Here is a 21,456-nt window from a genome sequence, read left to right as displayed (position 1 = left end):
CGCTCTGAGACTTGCACAGCGCTTTTAAATAGCAGTAGTAGTATTAAATCCACTGCGCTGTATTTTGAGGAAGGTTCAGATATTGTAGAAATGCGTGTGATACAAAACCCTAGATAAGAGAGAAGACAGAGGGGACTATTTTCTGTAGAGAGAAGTAACAGGTTTCTCACCCTGAAATAGGAAGTTGATTCCATTATCTGCTTTTTATAGAAATTAATATTGCAGGATTGTTGCCTGCTGCACATAAGACAAAGGAATCAAAACTCCATCTGGCATAAAGAAACAGAGAAGTAAACACCAGTCAGTTAAGAATATAAACAAGTATCTGACTACGTGCTCTGTATCCAGGAATTTCTCTTACCTCCTCCCTGGCAGCAAGCTACACTCAATAGCCAATCCCTATAATTTTTATTTATTTTGGCAACTGTTGGAACAAATTGCCTGATTATGACCACCACCACAAATAATAACAACAAAGAAAGAAAGGAAGCAGAAGATATTGAAATATTACTACAAGAGAATGGGAACATTTATTTATATTTATATAGGTTTCTTCTACAACAGCAATAACATCCTTCTTCCTGAGGATTTACGACCAGCTGAGGTCAATGGCCTAAAGCTTAGGGCAAGAAATTCTTCCAGCGAATGATTCTCATGATGGTTCTTCTGTTGTTTCATTTTAAACAGTAACATTTGATGATCTGTCACATGCTTATACTTAGAGATGGTGCAAAACTGGAGCCTGTTCTCCAATCTCCTTGAACTTTGGCAGGGGTGGCTCTGTGGGAAGGAATTTGTTAATGAGATCTGGATCTGAACAATTCCTGGTTTTCAGAGTTGACATTCTCTTCCCTTGGTTTAACCCAGCTCTGCTAATAATGCCATGGACCAGATTCAATAGTATGCCTTGACCCCCATTTCCTGCTCTGATAGTATAAAGGGGTCAGATTCTGGCTGTAGCTGAGTAACAGAGTTCTCTTGGTGCAGTTCTGCTTCAGGAGAGAATCTGGCGCTGCATGTGGAAGGTAGCCCTGTAAGTGGATGTGGCTAACCTGAGCTTTATTTTGATGATAATTCTGATTGATGTAGAAAAGGATCAAAGTTTTAAAGTGAAAATTTACCTATACATTTTTCAGAACCTTGCAAATGAGCTTTCAACGGTGCAGCTCCTAGTCAGGTCTCAGTTCTTTAAAAATTGATTCAGTTCTGAACCCAAAGTACAAGCTGGGTAAATGGCCTGGTATTTAATGTTTGTAATGACATGTCCTTCCTGATTCTTCTGTCTCTCCCTTTTACAGAATTGAGTTTTGCAGCTCTGCATTCACTGGGACTAGTATGTTTAACCTATGCTCTCTTAAGTCAATTATTTCCCAGTTTCTTTTGTCTGAGGCTTTGAGGGAGCTGTAATTAACTTCCCAGGGACATCATCAAAATCTTGAAACAGAACTTTTTTAAAAAAAAATGAACAATAAGATTTTAAGTCTCCCTGGTTTCCTCTTAACCACAGGTTCTATGTTCTTCCATTGCCATAGAAAACAGACAGTGGAATCCCACAGTCATAACTGGGAAAGGAGACGAGATGAGAGAGAGAGAAAGGGAGCCATAAGATGGAAGTGCAGAGTTCACTCTCTTTTTTTTGTTTTTGTTTTTAAATTTTTCCCTCTGATCTCTTTTCTCTTCTGTGAACCTTGACACCAACATATTTGGTACAGTCAGAAGTCAGGGCATTGTGATAGCCACAAACAGGGCCAGATTAACTCTTTTATGGGCCTGAGGCTATTAGATTTTGTGGGGCCCCTGTCCGAGGGGATGTGGGCTCTAGGAGGGAGTTTGGGTGCAGGAGGGGGTGTGGGCTCTAGGCTGGGGCAGAGGGTGGGGGTTCAGGAGGGGGCCAGAGGGTCGCCCCTTACCTTAGGAGGCTCCCGAAAGTGATCGGCACACCCTTCTGGCAGCAGCTCCTAGGAAGGGGGCTCAGGAGGTCTCCGCAGAGTGCCGCTGCCCTCAGGCACTGCCCCCATAGCTCCCATTGGCTGCAGTTCCCAGGCAATGGGAGCTGTGGAATCAGTGCTTGTGGCAGAGGCAGTGGGTAGAGACCCGCCCCCAGGGGCCTCAGGAGCATGCCGGCCGCTTCCGGGAGCGGTGTGGAGCGAGGGAGGGCAGGAAGCCTGCCTTAGCCCTGCTGCGGGCTTATGGGCAATTGTCTCCTTTACCCCCCCCTCCATTCCCAAGGTGTTCATAATTCTGAGGTTCTATTGTACATCATCAGAACAAACCCCATTTGGCTGATCAACCAACCCTGGGGGAAGGCCCTGAAAGGATAAACTTTTACATGGGTGTCACAATATAGACGACCTATTGTTTTTTCACGCAGACATGTGAGACTGAGTGATGTGTACTCTCTGCATATCCTTTCACGATCTGACACAAAGTAAACATATTGCAATGATACAATAATACACCCTAAGGTTGCTCAAGTTTTATATGAACTATTGAATTCACTGGACCCCAAAACATCTGTTTGCAAAGCTAATGAGAATTTGCTTCCTTGTGAGATTTCTTATGCTTCCTGATTCTGTTTGGAATAGAAATACTGAGTCACTCTTGTGATATACTGTATCAGTACTCTGTTTCCAGTCATGGATGGAACCAGAAGCACTAAGCTGAGTACTTGTGAGTACATCACATTATTTGAACCAGAGTCACCAACTTTCAGATTTCCCTGGGGGTGCTCGACTCTCACTCCACCCTTTCCCCCAATGTCCCACCCTCACTCCACTCCCCCCAGCACCTCCTGCCCGCTACTGAACAGCTGATCAGCGCCTATGATTTGAACCTCAGAAAAAGTTCAGTTCCAGGTCAAGGGTTGGGTCAGTGTTTACTTTATCACAACCATCCAACCTTAATTTTTTCCCTAATATTTTTATGGGAACAAAACTACAATTAGTGTCTTGTTTTCTGACATGACAAAAGGCTTGTGAAACACTTCAAAGTTGATAAGCACTGTCCAAGTGCTAAGTATTTTTTATTATCACAAATTGTTTATTGGACTTGTTAAAACACCTAATTGACATATTAAAATGAGGCATTTCAAAGGCATGGACCACATCTGAAAAATGAGTGTCTTGTGGACAACTCCTTTGCCATTTATAGTCATCTGGATCACCTCTCACATTTGCAACCACATAGCATTGAATATGAAATATTGAGCAAAACCTTCAATGCCACAAAGCATTGGGCTTTGCTTCTGGGGAAGGGGAGCTCAAAAGCCAGGCTGCTGAGGTCAGAGCTACAAGCCAGGCAGGAGTCAAATCTGAAATCTTCTGATCTATAGACAGACATGTTATCTATTGATAACTACAGGATTTGTTTACAAAAGAGAAATATTAGGAAAATATTTATTTAGTTATTTTTAACTTTTCTGGTGGCAACTCTTCTCCTTGGTTACAGCTCCTGGTTGATGAGCAACTGGAAACAGGGAACATCATGTGACCACTCCATCAGTGCTCCACATACCATGGTCAACAGAACCCTGTTTTAAACCATTTCCTAAAATTCCATTTAGATTCTACACTGTTGCTACTTTTATTCACCTGAGCAAAACAGCTTTGTATTTTAACATTCCATGTAAAATCTACTGACTCTGACCCACCTTTTTTGGCAAAAATCTTTAATTCTGCAGTTTTGAAAGGCTTTGCAAGTGGAATTCAAAATTCTGGTCTAGGGCGACCAGATAGCAAGTGTGAAGAATTGGGATGGGGGATGGTAATAGGCACGTATGTAAGACAAAGCCCTGAATATTGGGACTGTCCCTATAAAATTGGGACATCTGTCTGTCCTTTGAAGTGCTAGTCACTTGGGAGCTACCATATGGAGTTTCTTGGGAGCTGCTGTGTGGATTTTTTGGCCATAAGGAAATCCTCCCTTCTTGTATCATAAGATGTACATTGAGAAAATAGGCAGGTAGGATGAGAATACAAGTTACTGGGCTCAGTGGAGTGGTAAATGAGTGACATTTAATGGCCTGTGAGATTTAGGAGGTTAGACTAGATGATATAATGGTCCTTTCTGGCCTTAACCTCTCCAAATTGATGAAGTGATTTAATTAAATGTGAATTTACATCAGCTCATTGTCATATAGGCTTTGAGATAGATAGCTGGTTTTCGGCTTTGACTATGTGAGTGTTTTAGTAGCAAGTTGAGAATCTTTCCAATTGGATTGTTTTGTGGAGGCGATGGAAAGGGGAATTGATCAAAAAGAGTTTGAAAATTGGCTGGTTGGCCTAGGAATTACTGCTCTGTGTTGCCACATAAAATACCCTGATTATTATTATTATTTATTATTAAGAATATTAATTTTGCTCTATGAGATGTCAATATGCAGAAATCAGAAGAGGTGTGTTCATGGGTGGCATGTCTCATGCTCTTCAGTGGCCCCTGTAGTGCATCAGTGATCATCATTGAGTAGCTCTAAAAGAAAGTCTTGTGTAAGAACATAAGAACGGCCATACTGGGTCAGACCAATGATCCATCTAGCCCAATATCCTGTCTTCTGACAGTGGCCAGTGCCAGGTGCTTCAGAGGGAATGAGCAGAACAGACAATCATCAAGTGATCCATTCCCTGTCGCCCATTCCCAGCTTCTAGCAGTCAGAGGTTTAGGGACACTCAGAGCATGGTGTTGCATCCCAACCCATCCTGGCTAATAGCCTGCTTATACACCTGGTAATTGTTACCTTCACTCTGAAATTGAGTGTCAAATTTACGATCCCAGTGTGTGATGTTAACAGCAAAACCAACCGTGCCATGAGCAGAAATCCACTTTTGAACCAAACGCAGCTGCTTCTTCCAAAGTAAACAGTGTGAGCCAGCAATTTTCAGGAAATATTACTGCCGTGTATTATGCCTAGCACGTGCAATTTTTTTTCGGTTTCCTGTAGCTTGTTAAATATCCCCCCTCCCTCAAATATTGTATCAAAGCCATAAGCTATATTTAGTTCCAGTCAAGGTACAGTCAGTCTGTTTATATTTGCAGAGTAATGTAAAAATGCCAGATAACCCACATACGCCTTGAGCACTGGAAACACAAATATGCGTAATGTACCATAAAACTAAAGTTTTCTCACTATAGCCAAAGGGTTTTAAAAAGCATTGTGGGGAGGGGGAAAGAGAGCAACATTTTTTAGAACATGGGAAAGATCTTTTCTACTACTTCAGCATTTTGTGCCTGAGCCACTGCCCACTGAAGTCAATGGAAAGATTCCCATTCACTTCAGTGGATACAGGATGAGGCCTTTAGACATTATGGTCATGGGTGCTATAAGAAAACCTTACAGAGATATTCTTGGGATCTTGGCTCTTAGCCTACTCTTTGATCTCCCCTAGTACTGCTCTCTAATTGCAAGAGTCACTCAAGAACCTGTACGACATAGGCTTATAAAAGTAGCTTGTGACACAGTGGTGGCTTCCATTTGCCTTTTCCTTAAGACATTTACTGTGGAGATCCAAGAAGAGGGCTCACTATAGGCAGTATTAATTAATCCTTTCCTTGGAGAGGTTAGGGGAGTCATAATGTGAAGGCTCTTTTGTATAGAAGAGAGAGACAGACAGACAGACAGAGTGTGTGTGTGGGGTGGGGGGGGGGGGAAGGTGGGTGGCACCTGTTACTTCAGACAAGAAAAGACAGTTTGGTAGGGTGAAAGGAAAGGATTAATTTCACTTTTTAATTTACTTCAGTTTATAAAATATTCTGATCAACAAAAGTCAGTTGGTGCCCATTTAAAAAAAAAATCAGTGAAATAAAGTTGAATGTTATACCCCTGCCAGCTAAAGGACCCAAAATCACAGAAAGAAACAATAAACTCAGGCCATTTTCCTGAGAGATTATGTGGACTATATGAGCCTAAAATGTGTAGCTTGTAGTATGAGCTAAAATCTCTGATGACCAAAAATCTCTGCCCTTGTCAGACGAGCAGAAAAATGAGTCCTACAGTCAAAATTCCCATATTGAAAATGCCTTTTTACTAGGGCTGTCAAGTGCTTTAAAAATTAATGGTGATTAATCGTGCTCTTAAACAATAATAGCATACCATTTATATAAATATTTTTGGATGTTTTCCACATTTCAAATATATTGATTTCAATTACAACACAGAATACAAAATATACAGTGCTCACTTTATATTTACTTTTTATTATAAATATTTGCACTGTAAAAATAAAAGAAATTTTTTTTAATTCACTTAATACAAGTACTGTAGTGCAATCTCTTTATAATGAAAATTGAACTTACAAATGTAGTTATATACAAAAAAAACTGCATTCAAAAATAAAACAATGTAACATTTTAGAGCCTACAAGTCCACTCAGTCCTACTTCTTGTTCAGCCAATCACTCAGACAAACAGATTTGTTTACATTTGAAGGAAATAATGTTGCCCACTTCTTGTTTACAATGTCACCTGAAAGTGAGAACAGGTATTCGCATGGTACTGTTGTAGCCAGCAAGATATTTATGTGCCAAATGTGCTAAAGATTCATATGTTCCTTCATGCTTGAACCAGCATTCCAGAGGACATGTATTCATGCTGATGATGGGTTCTTCTCTGCAACGATCCAAAGCAGTGCAGACCAACGCATGTTCATTTTCATCATCTGAGTCAGATGACACCAACAGAAGGTTGATTTTCTTTTTTGGTGGTTTGGGTTCTGTAGCTGCTGCTTTGGAGCATTGCTCTTTTAAGACTTCTGAAAGCATGCTGCACAGCCCATCCCTCTCAGATGTTGGAAGGCACTTCAGATTCTTAAATCTTGGGTCAAGTGCTTTAGCTATCTTTAGAAATCTCACATTGGTACCTTCTTTGCATTTTGTCAAATCTGTAGTGAAAGTGTTCTTAAAACGAACAATGTGCTGGGTCATCATCCGAGACTGCTATAACATGAAATATATTTCAGAATGTGGGTAAAACACAGAGCAGGAAACATACAATTCTCCCCCAAGGAGTTCAGTCACAAATTTTATTAACACTTTATTTTTTTAACAAGCATCATCAGAATGGAAGCATGTCCTCTGGAATGGTGGCCAAAGCATGAAGGTGCATATGAATGTTTAGCATATCTGGCAAGTAAATACCTTGGAATGCCAGCTATGTTCTCACTTTCAAGTGACATTGTAAATAAGAATGAGGCAGCATTATCTCCCATAAATGTAAACAAACTTGTTTCTCTTAGCGATTGGCTGCACAAGAAGTAGGACTGAGTGGACTTGTAGGCATTAAAGTTTTACATTGCTTTGGTTTTGAGTTCAGTTATGTAACAAAATTTGTAAATTGTGCTTTCATGATAAAAAGATTGCACTACAATACTTGTATGAGGTGAACTGAAAAATACTTTTTCTTTTATCATTTTTACAGTGCAAATATTTGTAATAAAAATATGAAGTGAGCACTGTACACTTTGTATTCTGTGTTGTAATTGAAATGAATACATTTGAAAATGTAGAAAAACATCCAAAATATTTAATAAATTTCAATTGGTATTCTATTGTTTAACAGTACGATTAAAACTGTGATTAATAGCGATTAATTTTTTTGAGTTAATCGCATGAGTTAACTGTGATTAAGTGACAGTCCTACTTTTTTTCTAATCGTCACTCATCTAAACCTGGCACATATTAATTGTTGCACCTTCATATTAAATAGTGTCTTTAAAAATTTACCTTTTATCCCAGCCTGCTTTTGTCTTATCTTTCTGCTAAATTCCCAGCTGTTCTCTCCTTTTCCCAAGTGTCCCCATCTAGAGGAGATGGTGCTGCAACTAGAAAGCTGTCAGACTGAAAGGAATAACTGAAACAGTCTTAAACAAGGATTCATTGTGAAAGTTCCATGCGGAATTGTGTGCCACAGTGTATGAAATTTGACAACTATATGTAACGTGACCATATGTCTTACTTGTTCATACTTTGTCCCAGTGTCTTGGAAACTTCTTACGTGACTCCTGAAATGTCCCTTTTTTTTATTCCCTCAATCAAAATATTTTTGGTTGTGTGTTTAAAAACTACAAAATATTAGTTTAAGATATGCTGCTGTACCAAGCAGAATTTGCTCTGTGTTTTCTAGGAACAGAGAGAGATCAGTGGAACAAGTGTTCAAGGTGATGAACGGTGTTTGGAGTGAAGGGAAAAGCTGAATGAGAGTAGATTCTATCAAAGCTTCTTTTTGCTCAAAGTGCATGTTGTTAACAGTTGTTCAGAGTTAAATAATAAAGACACTCAGAACACAAAATAACCCTTCACTTCAAGAAATAGACATATCACTGTTGAGACAGCAGCTGGAAGTATCAATACCAGCATTTACTTTTTTTTTTTTTTGGTCATATGTATGTTACTGCCATCTGTTTTTATTTTGAAAATATAGTCCCTTTAACTTTGTAAAAATCCTATTAACTGAATCCAGCATCACTGCAACTTGCTGTCGTAGTCACATTCTTATCTTATTTATTATTATTCTTTTCTTTATAGAACAGGCAAAATGCACCGAAGACGAAATGGAACGACTTTACAAGTCATTAGAACAAGCAAGTTTGTCTCCCATCGGGGACCGTCGACCTTCAACCAAAAAAGAGCTCAGAAAGTCCTTCGCCAAACGGAGCAAAAACCCCTCCATGAATGAGAAACTCCACCAAATCCGAATGCTGAATAGCACATTAAAGGTGAGGTGTCACAAGGGGTAAAGTTCCAGCCTGAAAAGAGGAAAAACAGTTTGTATTGAAAAAGAAACAATCTGAAGCTTCACCCAATCTCAAAGTGAATGTTGTTCAGTTAAGTCTTTCAAATAATGTTTCACTTTCTCCTGCCTCTGTGTTTTGTGGCTATATTTGAAAGTGGAATCAGAAGCAATAGTTCAGTTCTTGCTGTAGTTCCAGCCTGACTGGAGAAGGTGTCAGGAATTTATAAGAGATCACATGGTAGTCAGTTGTCAAATTCACACACTCAGTGGGTGTTTGGTGAGTTCACTGAATGGGACAGTGTCAAAGGAGGGAGAGCAGAAAAAGTACACGGATGGTAGTGGACAACCAAATGACCCTTAGCCAAGAAAGTTTTCCTTAAGGGATTACTGCAGAATGCACAGGATGTGCTAAAGCTATTTTAAGGGCCTCCTGGAACTAAAATAGTTTCAATAACACAAGCATCCTGCTTTCATGTTGGAATTTTACCATGGGTAGAGGATGAGAGGGTTTCTCAGCACATTCCCTGGAGGGTCTGAGAGATAGATAGACTCTGCAATACTCTGATGGATAGGAATCACTTGGAGCCTCATTTGTGTCTCATGGAATTTCTAGTCCTGTTTCTGGGTGCTACTAGAGGAGAGAGAGAGAAAACTTATTAATATAAAATTAAATTGTAAATAGAGAGATGGAGGGATAGCTCAGTCATTTGAGCATTGGCCTGCTAAATCCAGGGTTGTGAGTTCAGTCCTTTAGGGGGCCATTTAGGGATCCTGGGCAAAAATTGGGGATTGTTCCTGCTTTGAGCAGGGAGTTGGACTAGATGACCTCCTGAGGTCCCTTCCAAACCTGATATTCTATGAATGAACATTAAAACAATTGCCTTCCCCATCCTCTTGCTTTTTTTATCAGAAGTAAGAAATGAGTATGTTACCTCAATTGTTTTTACTTAGCTTTAAGTCATGTCTACTTTGGAGAAATTTATAAAGAAATTTCTCACTGGTACTAATGCCAAATCAGCTGTTCTGAGACTCATAATAATACATTCTTCTGTAGCATCTGCTGTCTGAGGATCTCATCATTAATGAAGTAAGCCCCACCACATACTTGTAAGATAGATAAATAGTATCCACGTTTTACAGGTGAGGAAACTGAGAGACAGAAAAACGTTACATGGCTTTTCCAGTGTAATGTGTGTCACCAATAAAGGAAAGAACAGAACTGCTTAGTGCCAAGTGAATTGGTGGCTCACATTTTAGTGTTAAATCTTCAGATTAGAATGATGGTGAGTTGGGGATAAAAACTTTAGTGCTATTAGAGGTTTTGTTTATTTCCTAAGGGGATTCACATCACATTCCTCTGGGTAAACAAATGAGTAAATTATGGATCTGACTGTGGTTAGCACTCTTTTATAACCAGACTTTTTTTTTTTTTTTTTTTTTGGTCTAACACTAATTGAGTATGGAAAGATCATTTTCTTGGATGCTTTTCTTAATGCAGAAAATATGGGTTTTGCTTTATTCAAACCGAGAAGTTGGAGTGTCGACAAGATAAATATGGCATTAGAGAATTTCATACAGAGACAAATAGAATTCTTTAAGCAATGGTGTTTACATTAGTTAGTGTGAAAGGTACATTCTCATAGTAAGGAAAATGCCAAACTGTGAATCAGTAAAAAAGTATGCTTTTAAAGTAATTTCTTCTTAATATTATATGAAGCAGGACATAATTAACCCTGCATGATCTATTGGAAATACAGAATTCCGGGAAGTCTTACATCTGATCCATATTTGCTGTGCTTTGACTAAACCTTTATCAGCTTAAAGCAGAGTGATTTATGAACATACCGAGGCTGACTGGGATTATTAGTTTGGACTTGCTACTCCACATCTCTAGCAATGAATCATTGCTGTTGCCACAATATATCAATAGCAAAACATATTTCGGATGGCTAGGAAGAGAGGGAAGCTGTTTGCAGAGTGTTTCATATGCTAAATGATTGGAGGAAATTAGTCTTTTTTCCAGAGATATGGAAGATAGATCCACCCTGTCAGAAAATTTCTCCATCGGGAAAAAAAATCCCCGCTTCTATGTTAGCAGCACCTGTCTGTTTCTCTGTCCTGTGCCTTTTGCTGTCCTCTTACAAAAGTTGCCAGCTAGATATAGGGCTGAAGCTGAGTAATCTGCCTTTCTAACAAGCTGTCCAATTCCAGTTGGTTCAAGAATCACAGATCACAGAGATTAGGCCTTCTGGGAAAGTTGTTGAGGCTATGGGTCAGGATCACTTTTGTGCATAATTCTTGGGGTCAAGAAAGCTCTAGGCCCTCTTACCTGCCTTTATTTCCCCACTTACTCTCTGTCTCATCCTCCTAGCTCTGACCTTGAAACCTTCTCTGTCTTACTTTTGCCTCTCTTCTGTAATGACCCTTACCTGAGGCTGACTAGAGGTGCTTGACATAGGCCAGTGGAGGGGTCCGCTGCCTCACATCCACTGGAGGGAGACGAGCAACGGACAAACTACATACATTGTTTTTATTATTTTTTTCTATCCAGAATGGGTGTTTGCTTATCCCTTCTTATTATAACACTAGAATTCCATCTCATGGGGCTGTTTAACAGCAGAGGCCTACTCCGAGCATACGCCAGAGAGAATTGGCACTTTTGCAGTTAATTTGTCTCAACAGAGGCTTCTGTCTGGAGCTGGCATAGCTAAATGATGGTGGAGAACCATTTCAGTTCAGATCCATTTGTCCTCATCCTAGAATTACTAAGAACATTTTGTTGAAGTCTATGTCTCCATAGTTGAAATCCAGTATCACTGCTTGGAGAAGCCCTGTATGCCTGGGACACACTAAAAGAATAGTAAGATACTGTAGACCTGGAAAAGGAAAATGGAGCTCTGCAATAGAGAACATAAGAATGGCCATATTGGGTCAGACCAAAAGTCCATCTCGCCCAGTATTCTGTCTTCTGACAGTGGCCAATGCCAGGTGCCCCAGAGGGAATGAACAGAACAGATAATCATCAAGTGATCCATCCCCTATTGCCCATTCCCAGCTTCTGGCAAACAGAGGCGAGGGACACCATCCTTGTCCACCTTAAGGTGTTTATTCTCCATGTACTGATGTCTCTGCTCACATCCTCTGTGAGGACTCTAGCTGAGATCTGTGGGCCTAAAAATGTGAGCCCTACATACTGAGCTAAAGGAACAGGGTTCATTAACTTACAAGTAGCAGCAGCCTTGTAAACCTCCCTATATGGTCTAGCCACTAGAGTGGGACAGATAGCCACCCTATGTGAGTGTGGATTACATCTAAATTTAATATGTCTAGGACTGAAAGTAGGGGCATTTACAATGTGGGAAGGGAGTGTTTTTCTTGAAGGTCAAAAGCTGTGTCCAAATTGCAGTAATTGCTGCTGCTGTTACCAGTTTTTTTAAAATTTAGCATTTTATGAAAAGTGATCAGTTCTTCATGTAATTCTTCTCTTGGGCTTTTGTGCAAAGATCCTGTGAAAAATATGGGATATTTTAAAGACTCAGGTATAAACAGAACTGTAACTTCAATTGGAAGAAACTTTTGCCATGGGCTTGTTTTAAAATTCCCATACTCAAAAAGGGAATCACATTGCCAAGATGGGCAATTTAGGTTCATACTATTTTTATTAAGGAAAATACGGTGTACAGTTCGTATGGGAAAATATATATTTATTAACCCTCTTGATTTCCTACTAGTGTAAAGAGCATGACCTGGCCATGATTAACCAATTGCTGGAAGATCCTGAGCTGACGGCAAAGAAGTATAGAGAATGGAAGAATACAAACACCATGTTGGTCCAAGAGATCTATCAGCAGCACGATTCCCTAGCTGTTGTGGAAGGGAATAGCAAGGAACCATAGATGAATCCACCACCTTTCTTTAATTGAAAATGCTATCTGAGGACAGTGGAACCTGCAGTACATAACAGGATTCCTCCCTGTCCCTCTTTACCTCCTGATGCTTTAAGCTACTACAGTTTCAGGTTTTGTTTTTTCCAAGTGCTTATCTCTTCCCCTTTAAAAGAAAAACAACCCATTCTCCAAAGCATTATTTCCTCTCTCCAAACTCATTTCATGCCAATAAAATGGAACCCCAAAATTAAAAAAAGATGCCCCCTCTGGGTACATGTCTGAGGCAAACATTGTCTGAAGCAGAGAGGAAATGGATTGACATTCAGGAATGGCTGATCTTTCATCAGAGGTAAACTGAGCACACACAGACCTGAAAGTCTCAGAGGAATGTACATATTGTAGATACTAGACCTTCGGGGTCATTTTATTCATGTAACCTATTGATGGAAGGAACTTTTTTAAAGCTATGATAATGCTAACAGGATACAATCTTCTCTCCTACCACTTGTCTCTTCAAGACAACTACAAGTAAGAACTTTTATCTCTACTTACATTTGTTTTGACTGCATTACTATGTAAACGGTGGCAACAAGGATAATGATTATGCATAAATCTGAATTTTAAATAATTTTCAAGGCACCCAGTCAATGGACACCATAAACATTTCCTAATTGTGTACGGACAAGATCAAGATGCTGTTTTCCCACGTCATCTGGAGAGGGTCCCTTAATGTGTGTTGGTGACAAATAAATTTGTTCTGCAATGCGGAAACTCTGTCTCATCAAGTTTCAACTTTTCTTATGGAATATAGGACTCAGTAAAGGACAATTTTCTGCTTACATATTTTTGATAGTAGTGAATACGTAAAGTACAAGTTCATCTTGAATTCATAGTCATAATAATAGACCTTTTACAGCGCTTTTAATCAGTAGAACACAAAATGCTTTACAAAGGAAGTCAGTTTATTATCCCTGTTTTACAGGGGAAACTGAGGCACAGAACGGCAGTGATTTGGCTGATGACACTCAGCACGCAGTGGTGGAGCTGGGCAGATCCAAACATATAAAACATAGTTGATTATATATTTTTTTTAATATGTGTCACTTTATGGCTTATGTGAATGTGTGACCATGTACTGTATATATTTTTATTTATGTATTTATGTACTGTACATTTTCTACTGTAAAAAGGACCACATGTTATAGATGAGATTGTTTATCTGTTGATTTCAAGAGAAATGCCTGCACAGTCTTCATACCCAAATATAATTAATATACATTTATATTATTCATACCATTCCAAAGTTACGGACACATTGGGAGTTGCATTGTAAGCTTTATTTTTGAGTACCTTGCTTCTACTTTTTGACCTCAGTGTGAGATTTGGTTGAAAATTTCACTGTATATTCTAGGGTAGGAAAATATTTTTCTATAAAATTTCATAACCCCAGGTGGCATGGTTTCATAACCCCAGGTGGCATAGTTTAACTAGTATGTTAATCAAATAAAAAATTAACACATTGTTTTGCTGCAATGGGTCATAATTTTCAGCCTTGGGTTTCTCAGCACAGGATACACATTTGAACTCCCAATTGGGTGTTGAATTGTCTATACATGTGCAGTATAGTTTGATTTGCACATTTCAGCATATGTGACTTTGTAAAGTCACTGAGTTTTGAGAAATATTCCTCCTTATTAAATGGATCCCCAGCACAGGAACTAGCATTTAAAGATATACACCCAAATACTCTGGTGTGAAGGAGATGCACTCCAGTTAGCCAGTGTGTAAAGATGTTCTCAAGAGTTTTTGGACTCATCTAGCTTTAAAGCAGAATACGCTATAAATATCAAAAAATCATACATGTTCAGATATTGACCCATGTGTATGCATAGTGTAGATTATTAGAATTTTGATTATGAAAAAAAATTAACCATCTTCACTGGAACAGATTGGATTTCCTCCACTTGCTTAGCAATTAGTTTTAATTGCTTGGAAATGTTTCATTACTAAGCAATTAATGTTTTAAGATCTAAACCCTTAGCTGTATCCCAGAACATCCAGGAAATGTTGGATCATTAGAGATGGGTTGGACTTGGGAAGTGAATGCAGCAGGAAGGCTCTGAGGTTTGGGCACTTTTGGCAGCTGGTAAATCTACTAAAATTTGATTGAAGGGAGCCATGCCTAGGTGGACTGTATAAGTTCCCGTGAAGCAGGTTTTCCCTTCTGCAGATATTAGCGGGAGGAGAAGAGTGGACTGAGGGATGGAGAGACACAGGAGGCAAAAACAGGAGGTGGTTGGATGCTGTGGCTCGGAAGTAGGGTTGTATTTGAGATACCAGCACTGCCTCAGGACTGGAACTAGGGAGTGGGACTGGTTGTTGAGTCCGTGTTAGTGCTGGACTATGGAGAGCTGTAGCTAGAGAACAAGGACTAGCTGGGGACTGGAACTGGGTGGTAAGAACTAGTATAGGAATCAGAGAAGGAAACTGAAACAATCACTGGGCACATCTGTTAAAAATAAAACCACAAAATCTTTTAACTAAACCTTCTAAACTATGGAAACCACAAGCTAAGTGATGTAAATAGATCTGACATCAGCCTTTCCCATCCAGACCATTCTCTTGAATTGCACTTAGCAACCTTAACTGTAACATGATGAAGGTTTGTTTGTTTTATGTCTAAGTGTGTGTGTGTGTATATAGATATATAGATTCTCTTGTGTTAAGCAACAATACTGAAGGTTTTTTGTTCTTTTTTTGACAGTTGCACACTGACATTATGTAGCCAAAGCTGTAAAATACTTCAGGAACTTAAAGAAAATTCTGTTTAAGAGAAATCAAGAAAATATTGACTTATGAAATTAAGGAATTCCTCATTATGTTTTTAGACTTTGTGCGTATTTTTTTTCAGTTGTTCCTAGTGAACAACAAAATTCAGATTTTTTTTTAGCGACATTTATTATTCTGGTGAAAAATCTTTCCTTAAAGCTAATCATCTGTCATTTTGTAAAGTGTGCACCCACTACCCAACAAACAAACTATGCTAAACCAATATTTTCACTCACACTTAGAATATTTCCTCGTTTCTGAAAAAAAAGTCAATTGTCAAGATTTTAGACAATAAGTACATTTTAAAAAAAGCCTTAAAATAAACTAAACTTGGAAGGGACAGATCTTCACCTGTAGGCATAGAGTGCCTGGTGCAGTGCCCTTTGGACTTCCTGATTCTGGGGCTGCTCTGTACCAGGCCACAGTCCCAAGATCCTTTCACCTTCATCAGCTGCCAATGGCCCCATATGGCAGCCAGGTTTATGGAAGCTCAAAATAGTAGACCTTGTCCCTAGCCACACCCTCTACACTGACAGCCAGAATAGTTGGTGTGGGAGTCATACAGGAGCTCTGCACCACTCAAGGATATATCTATCCAGGAGAGTCACTTTAGGGGCTTGATCTGCTGAGTTTAGGGCCGCTTTCCACTGGGAAAGTGACACCAAACAGCTGGACCTCAGTCTAGTAACTTGGCCAAAGCCTTGGAAAAATATAAAGACAATGCAGAAATTTGTTGCACATTTTATATATATATATATATGTGTGTGTGTGTGTATTTGTATTTGCCTAACTTTTTCAATTCTGTTTTGTTACAGTGTTCACTCAGTATGGAATAAATTCATTCCACCCCAACCCTCTGATACATGCTTTGGTCATATAATTAGTTATTCGAACTGAGCCCTTCTAGCCTTAAAGTCTACCGATGATGTAAGATTTTATTGTCAGTACGTTTTTGGCTTGACAGACAAAATTACCTCCCAAAGTGCATGTGATGAACTTGAAATTAAATCAGCTGGATAATACCAACATAGGGTGAGCTGCAAGGCCCATCCACCACATCAGTCCCATGCAAGCCCTTGAAATAATGTTAAGTGGGATATAAGTCGTGGCTAGGCCTTGTATGGGCCCTCTGCATAGGAGTGGATTTTACCTATGGAGAACCCATGTGTATGTGTATTCGGAAGTAAAACAAATAATGTAAATGATTAGCATACAACTGAGAGTGAGAATTAAATTGTTGGCTTTATAGCAGTACAGACTCTAGTGAAGAAAGACATTTATCTACTAATTAGCGTCTCATGGCTGACTTATCTGTGTATATATTTTTTCACCTGTAACATTTTTTTTTCTTTTTTTATTTTACTAGCTGTAATGATTCCACCAGAGAGTGGACTGAAAAGTTGTCATTGGTCCAGGACTGAATGATGACAGCCTTGTGCCGCAGACAGATGTCATGGTTGGGGGGGAGGGGGGAATCCTACCATTTGGGGGGAAAGGAAACATTTTTGTGGCAGATTGTTGAAGTGCGTATATGTGTGGTAATGGAGCTGATTTAAATCTACTCAGAGTTTTGGAATTAATGCTGACTGGAGAAGTTAATGGGCAGAGTGCAGGTAAATCAGTCAAATGTGGAAGATAAATGCAGTTTGTTGCCTGGGTATCATGTCTACATATATGGGCATGGGTGTGAATATAATACTGTATATTTGGTATACCAACTTATTTTTTGATAAAATCCATCTCTTGAAATGTAAGGCATTTCCACAGGAGGAGTCTCCCTGCACTGTATGGGAAGATTTTTTGTGTGGCTCAAGAGTGATCAATTGCAATGGCAGTATGTGTCATTTATGAGAAAAACTAAACTCTAATAACAGCAAATGGAGTGTTTTTTTGTTATCTTGCATCATTTCCAGCAAAACCTCTAGAAGGTGGGAAAATCCAATTGTCTGATGCCTGGATGAGATGCCTCCCGAAATGAGAACTACATGATTAAATGTGAAAATGAAGAGATGTGGAAATGAAGAGGGATCTCTGCCCATGTATTTGGCATTAGATCAAATAATTACTTAACCCATTTGTGGTATCCTCATGAGATACCAACTTGGGGATTAATCTCTGGGGTCAATTTAAACCTGTTGTTAGTGCTAAACAATCAATAAATAAATGAAGGCCAAATTTCAGTCATTTGGGGGTTGGTCTTGCAAGCTGCTGTTTGCTTTCCCATGTGCTTAACTTTAAACACCTCCACTGCCCACATGCTCCAGAGCTTTTCTGAACCAGGGCCAGAGTGATCAGCAGCAGCAGTGATGAGCCCTCAGACCCTTGCAAACCTGGAGTAACTCCACTGGTTGAAATAGATTTACACTGTGCAAATGAGAGCAGAGTTTGGCCCAGTGATTCATATTCTCTTACTCTCAGTGTGAATGCATGCATATGCACGTGTGTATTTGTAGATGTGTGTATGTCTTGTATAATATATAGCGATGCAACAATGTCCTTGGATTGACAAACGCAGTACAATTGGTTGTAACAGGGTCATGTAGCCTGAAATAGTTTTGGAATACTGCCCTGTTAGCTGGCCAATAAATTTTTGAACTATTGACGTTTCCGCAACTAGCAGAGAGTGGGTCACATCACTTTTACTTAAAATAGAACAGAGAATTCTCAGCATGGGGTAACTTTAAAGTAGCTAATATCTCAGGCAAAAAACTCCTGTCTGAAAAAGTAAATTTACTGTACCTATAAGTGCAGCAATCAGAACTCATCTCCTGCCTCTTCAGATAGTTTTGAGGCCTCCCAGACATGAAGGGAATAGAAAGCATGGAGCATGTGAAGTGAAGATAGCATCAGAATAAAAGAACATATTTTTCATTAAGGGAAAACATTCCAATCTTCTTAGCTGATAAATAACTCTACTGTCAGATGCTGAAATAATTGCAGCAAAAACAGCTCAAAAATCTCAGATTTCTAAGTCAGAGTGAGAGGAGATACAGGAGGGGATGAATTCTATGTAAATAGATGTACACAAGAGGTATATGTAACTGTTAATCACATCAATACAAGAGAGCACTGAGCACCATGTTCTCTGCTCAGTGGTGTTTGCCATCAATTGTGTTTGTATAAAAGGTTTTGGGCATGAATTCCAAATGGCAGCATTACTCTAAAATGTGAAATACACATGGTGCTAAATGGGTGCCATTATATTACCGCATACATGTGTGTTGTTTCATATATTATTCAGGAGAACTTAGTTAGAAATGTTTTAGAATTAAGTGTGTGCGCGCGAGAGAGAGAGAGAGAAAATAAAAAGCTTTGTTGTTATTTCTTTGTCTGTAAGGCCCATCTCTACATTAGTACAGGGAGTCCGGCTGTACAGATCTTGGAGTGATTGGAAAAGTAGAACTTAACCATTTTAGTCATTTCTAAAATCCATTTTTAATGGCTTTTCTGTAAATCAAGGATGTCTCTCTATTTCAGTGTTCCAGAGCTCAGAAGCTACAAGGACTAGACGTGAATGCTGTCATCCACTGAGATGGGAGAGAATCCCAGAGCGTCATTTCTAGCTGTAATGATTTCATCAGAGAGTGGACGGAAAAGTTGTCATTGGTCCAGGACTGAATGGCGACAGCCTTGTGCCGCAGACAAACGTCATTTTGGGGGGGAGAAAATCCTACCATTTAGGGGGAAAGGAAATGTTTTTGTGGCAGTATGTTGAAGTATGTGTATGTGTGATAATGGAGCTAATTTAAATCTACTCAGAGTTTTGGAATTAATGCTGATTGGAGAAGTTAATGGGCAGAGTTCAGGTAAATCAATGTGGAAGATAAATGCAATTTATCGCATGGGTATCAGGTCTATATATATGGGCATGGGTGTGAATATAATACTGTATATTTGGTATACCAATTTATTTTTTGATAAAATCCATCTCTAACTGTAAGGCATTTCCGCAGGAGGAGTTTCCCTGTACTGTATGGGAAGATTTTTTGTGTGGCTCAAGAGTGACCAATTGCAATGGCAGTATGTGTCATTTATGAGAAAAGCTAAACTCTAATAACGGGAAATGGAGCGGTTTTCTTCTAGTGGTAGGGCCAAAGTGGTATTTCCTGTTTTATGTGGGACATGTAGAAAGAAGATAAACTTTGAAATGTCAGTCATGATTTCCTTGAACTCTCAGCAAGTTCTGCAGTTTACTCTGTTCCCATCCACTGAAATTAGAAATCTTGCTTTCTTTTTTACATGGGCCCTTTAAACAGAAGGGCTTACTATTAAAGTGAAATTCCCCCTCTGCATGGGGGCACTACCAAGTTGACGTGCCACTAATATTCCACTTAAACCCTATTTTGAGGAGTTACGTGAACATGAGCTTTTTTGTGGGCCATCTGCACAGGGGTAAATTTTCTCCAAGAAAATTTGTTTTGCATTAGTAGATTGGTCAAGAACTTAGGAATCATCTGAGTGCTAATGCTCACTCTGTCCCAGATATTGTGTGGCCTTGAACAGGTTACTGTAGCTGCACTCACAAGTTATCCTTCCTGTCTCACTTTTCTCCGGCTGTAAAATGAAGATACATAAACACTTATCTACCTCATATGGTGATGTGAAGATTGATTAATTCCCAGTCTTGTGGACACTTACACAGGTGAGTAACTTCACCCATGAGAAGTCAATGGAATGACTCACATGAATAAAGTTACACACATGCATAATAATAATAGATCTGAAAGCACTTTACCAAGAAGGGCAGTATCATTATCCTCTTTTTACAGTTAGGGAAACTAAGGCACAGAGCAATGAAGTGAATTGCCCAAGGTCACCCAATAGACCAGTGGCAGAGTTAGGAACAGAACTAAGATCTTCTGAGCCCCAGTCTGGTGCTTACTAGCTAGCTAAGTTAATATTTGTTCAGTATTTTAAAATTTAAAGTGCTATAAGTGTGCTCAGTACTAATTTTTTTGCCTCTTAGTGCATGCATGCATGTAACTCCTAAGTTTAGGGGACATGACATGCATGTAGCCAAGGGGAACTAGCCTCTTACATTGACACTTCTGTGTTAAACATGCAAGACAGAATTCTTAACTCAGACTTTTGTTTTTTTTCCAAATTGGTTTTGAAAAAAAACCCCAAAACAAACCTAACAGTAACATAAAAAACAGGCACATTCTTAAGACAGGCACATTTACTTGGGGATTATTATTTCAAAGCCTGTTTTTTTAGAATCAGGAAGTTTCTGTGAATGGCTATTTTGAAAAATGCCTTGCACTCTGGGAGAGAATGTACTTTTTGGAACAGCCTGGCTGAAACAGTCCCCTGAACTGGCTGCTGTATCTGTTCCTAAAGAAAGACACCTCATGCCAAATGAACGTCCTTGAAAGACATGTGATGTGTTTACATTTTCATATATGTAGCACGGCCAGGCAGCTCTTTTTACCCAAATAAAATAATAAAGGTGATGGGAGCTGCATAAGGGAAATTTCACTTCACTTTAAAAAGGCAACACATGCAGCAGCATGGGAAATATCCTTCCTCCAGATCCTCGTCATACACTGTTATGAAGCAAACTTAAGTCTTCTCCATTTCCTCCTTTCGAGTCAGTTTTTTAGGTTACACTGTCCTTTGGTGGCATAAAGTGTAACTGCTCATCAACTTATTTTTGTAAGAATGTAAATGAAGGGAACTCTTTGATCTGGGCATGTATCTTATCTGTAACTAAAAGGTTTAAATATGTGGGAGACTGTGTTATATATACATAAAATGTGTGTATGTGTGTATCATTCTGTATATATCACAGTAATCTATGGTTATTGGGCAAGATCCTCAGCCTATGTTCCCTTATTACATTTGAATAAAACAAAGGAAAGCAGGTGACAATGTTTTGGGCTAAAACTACCTTTTGATTGCCTTTGGGAAAAGGCAGCTTTATGATAGCTTTATCAAATAGTAGGGTTTTTTAATTAAGAAAACTAGTGCACATGCACAGCCTGCTGGCTTTTAGTGATATTGCAAGTGAAGTAATAAT

General features: G+C 39.2%; 1 protein-coding gene across 3 annotated transcripts in view; it reads left to right on the top strand.

The window, feature by feature from the left end:
* The window catches only part of IPCEF1 (interaction protein for cytohesin exchange factors 1), an 87,155-nt gene extending 68,155 nt beyond the window's left edge, over nt 1-19,000 (top strand). For 2 of the 3 annotated variants that reach the window (XM_077813225.1, XM_077813224.1), the window contains exons 10-11: nt 8,514-8,704; nt 12,453-14,912. In XM_077813225.1, coding sequence (XP_077669351.1) covers nt 8,514-8,704; nt 12,453-12,617 — 356 coding nt within the window. In that variant the 3' untranslated portion in view covers nt 12,618-14,912. Of the gene's footprint in view, nt 1-8,513; nt 8,705-12,452; nt 14,913-18,914 lie in introns of those variants that run through there. The other variant, XR_013345661.1, reaches the window with a different exon arrangement.
* The last annotated feature ends 2,456 nt before the right edge of the window (nt 19,001-21,456 follow it).

This window comes from Eretmochelys imbricata, chromosome 3 (assembly GCF_965152235.1).
Source record: "Eretmochelys imbricata isolate rEreImb1 chromosome 3, rEreImb1.hap1, whole genome shotgun sequence".
In the NCBI taxonomy this organism is placed as follows: Eukaryota; Metazoa; Chordata; order Testudines; family Cheloniidae; genus Eretmochelys; species Eretmochelys imbricata.
Note: the sequence above shows the minus strand (reverse complement) of the source record. Positions and strands in the feature narration are given on the sequence as shown.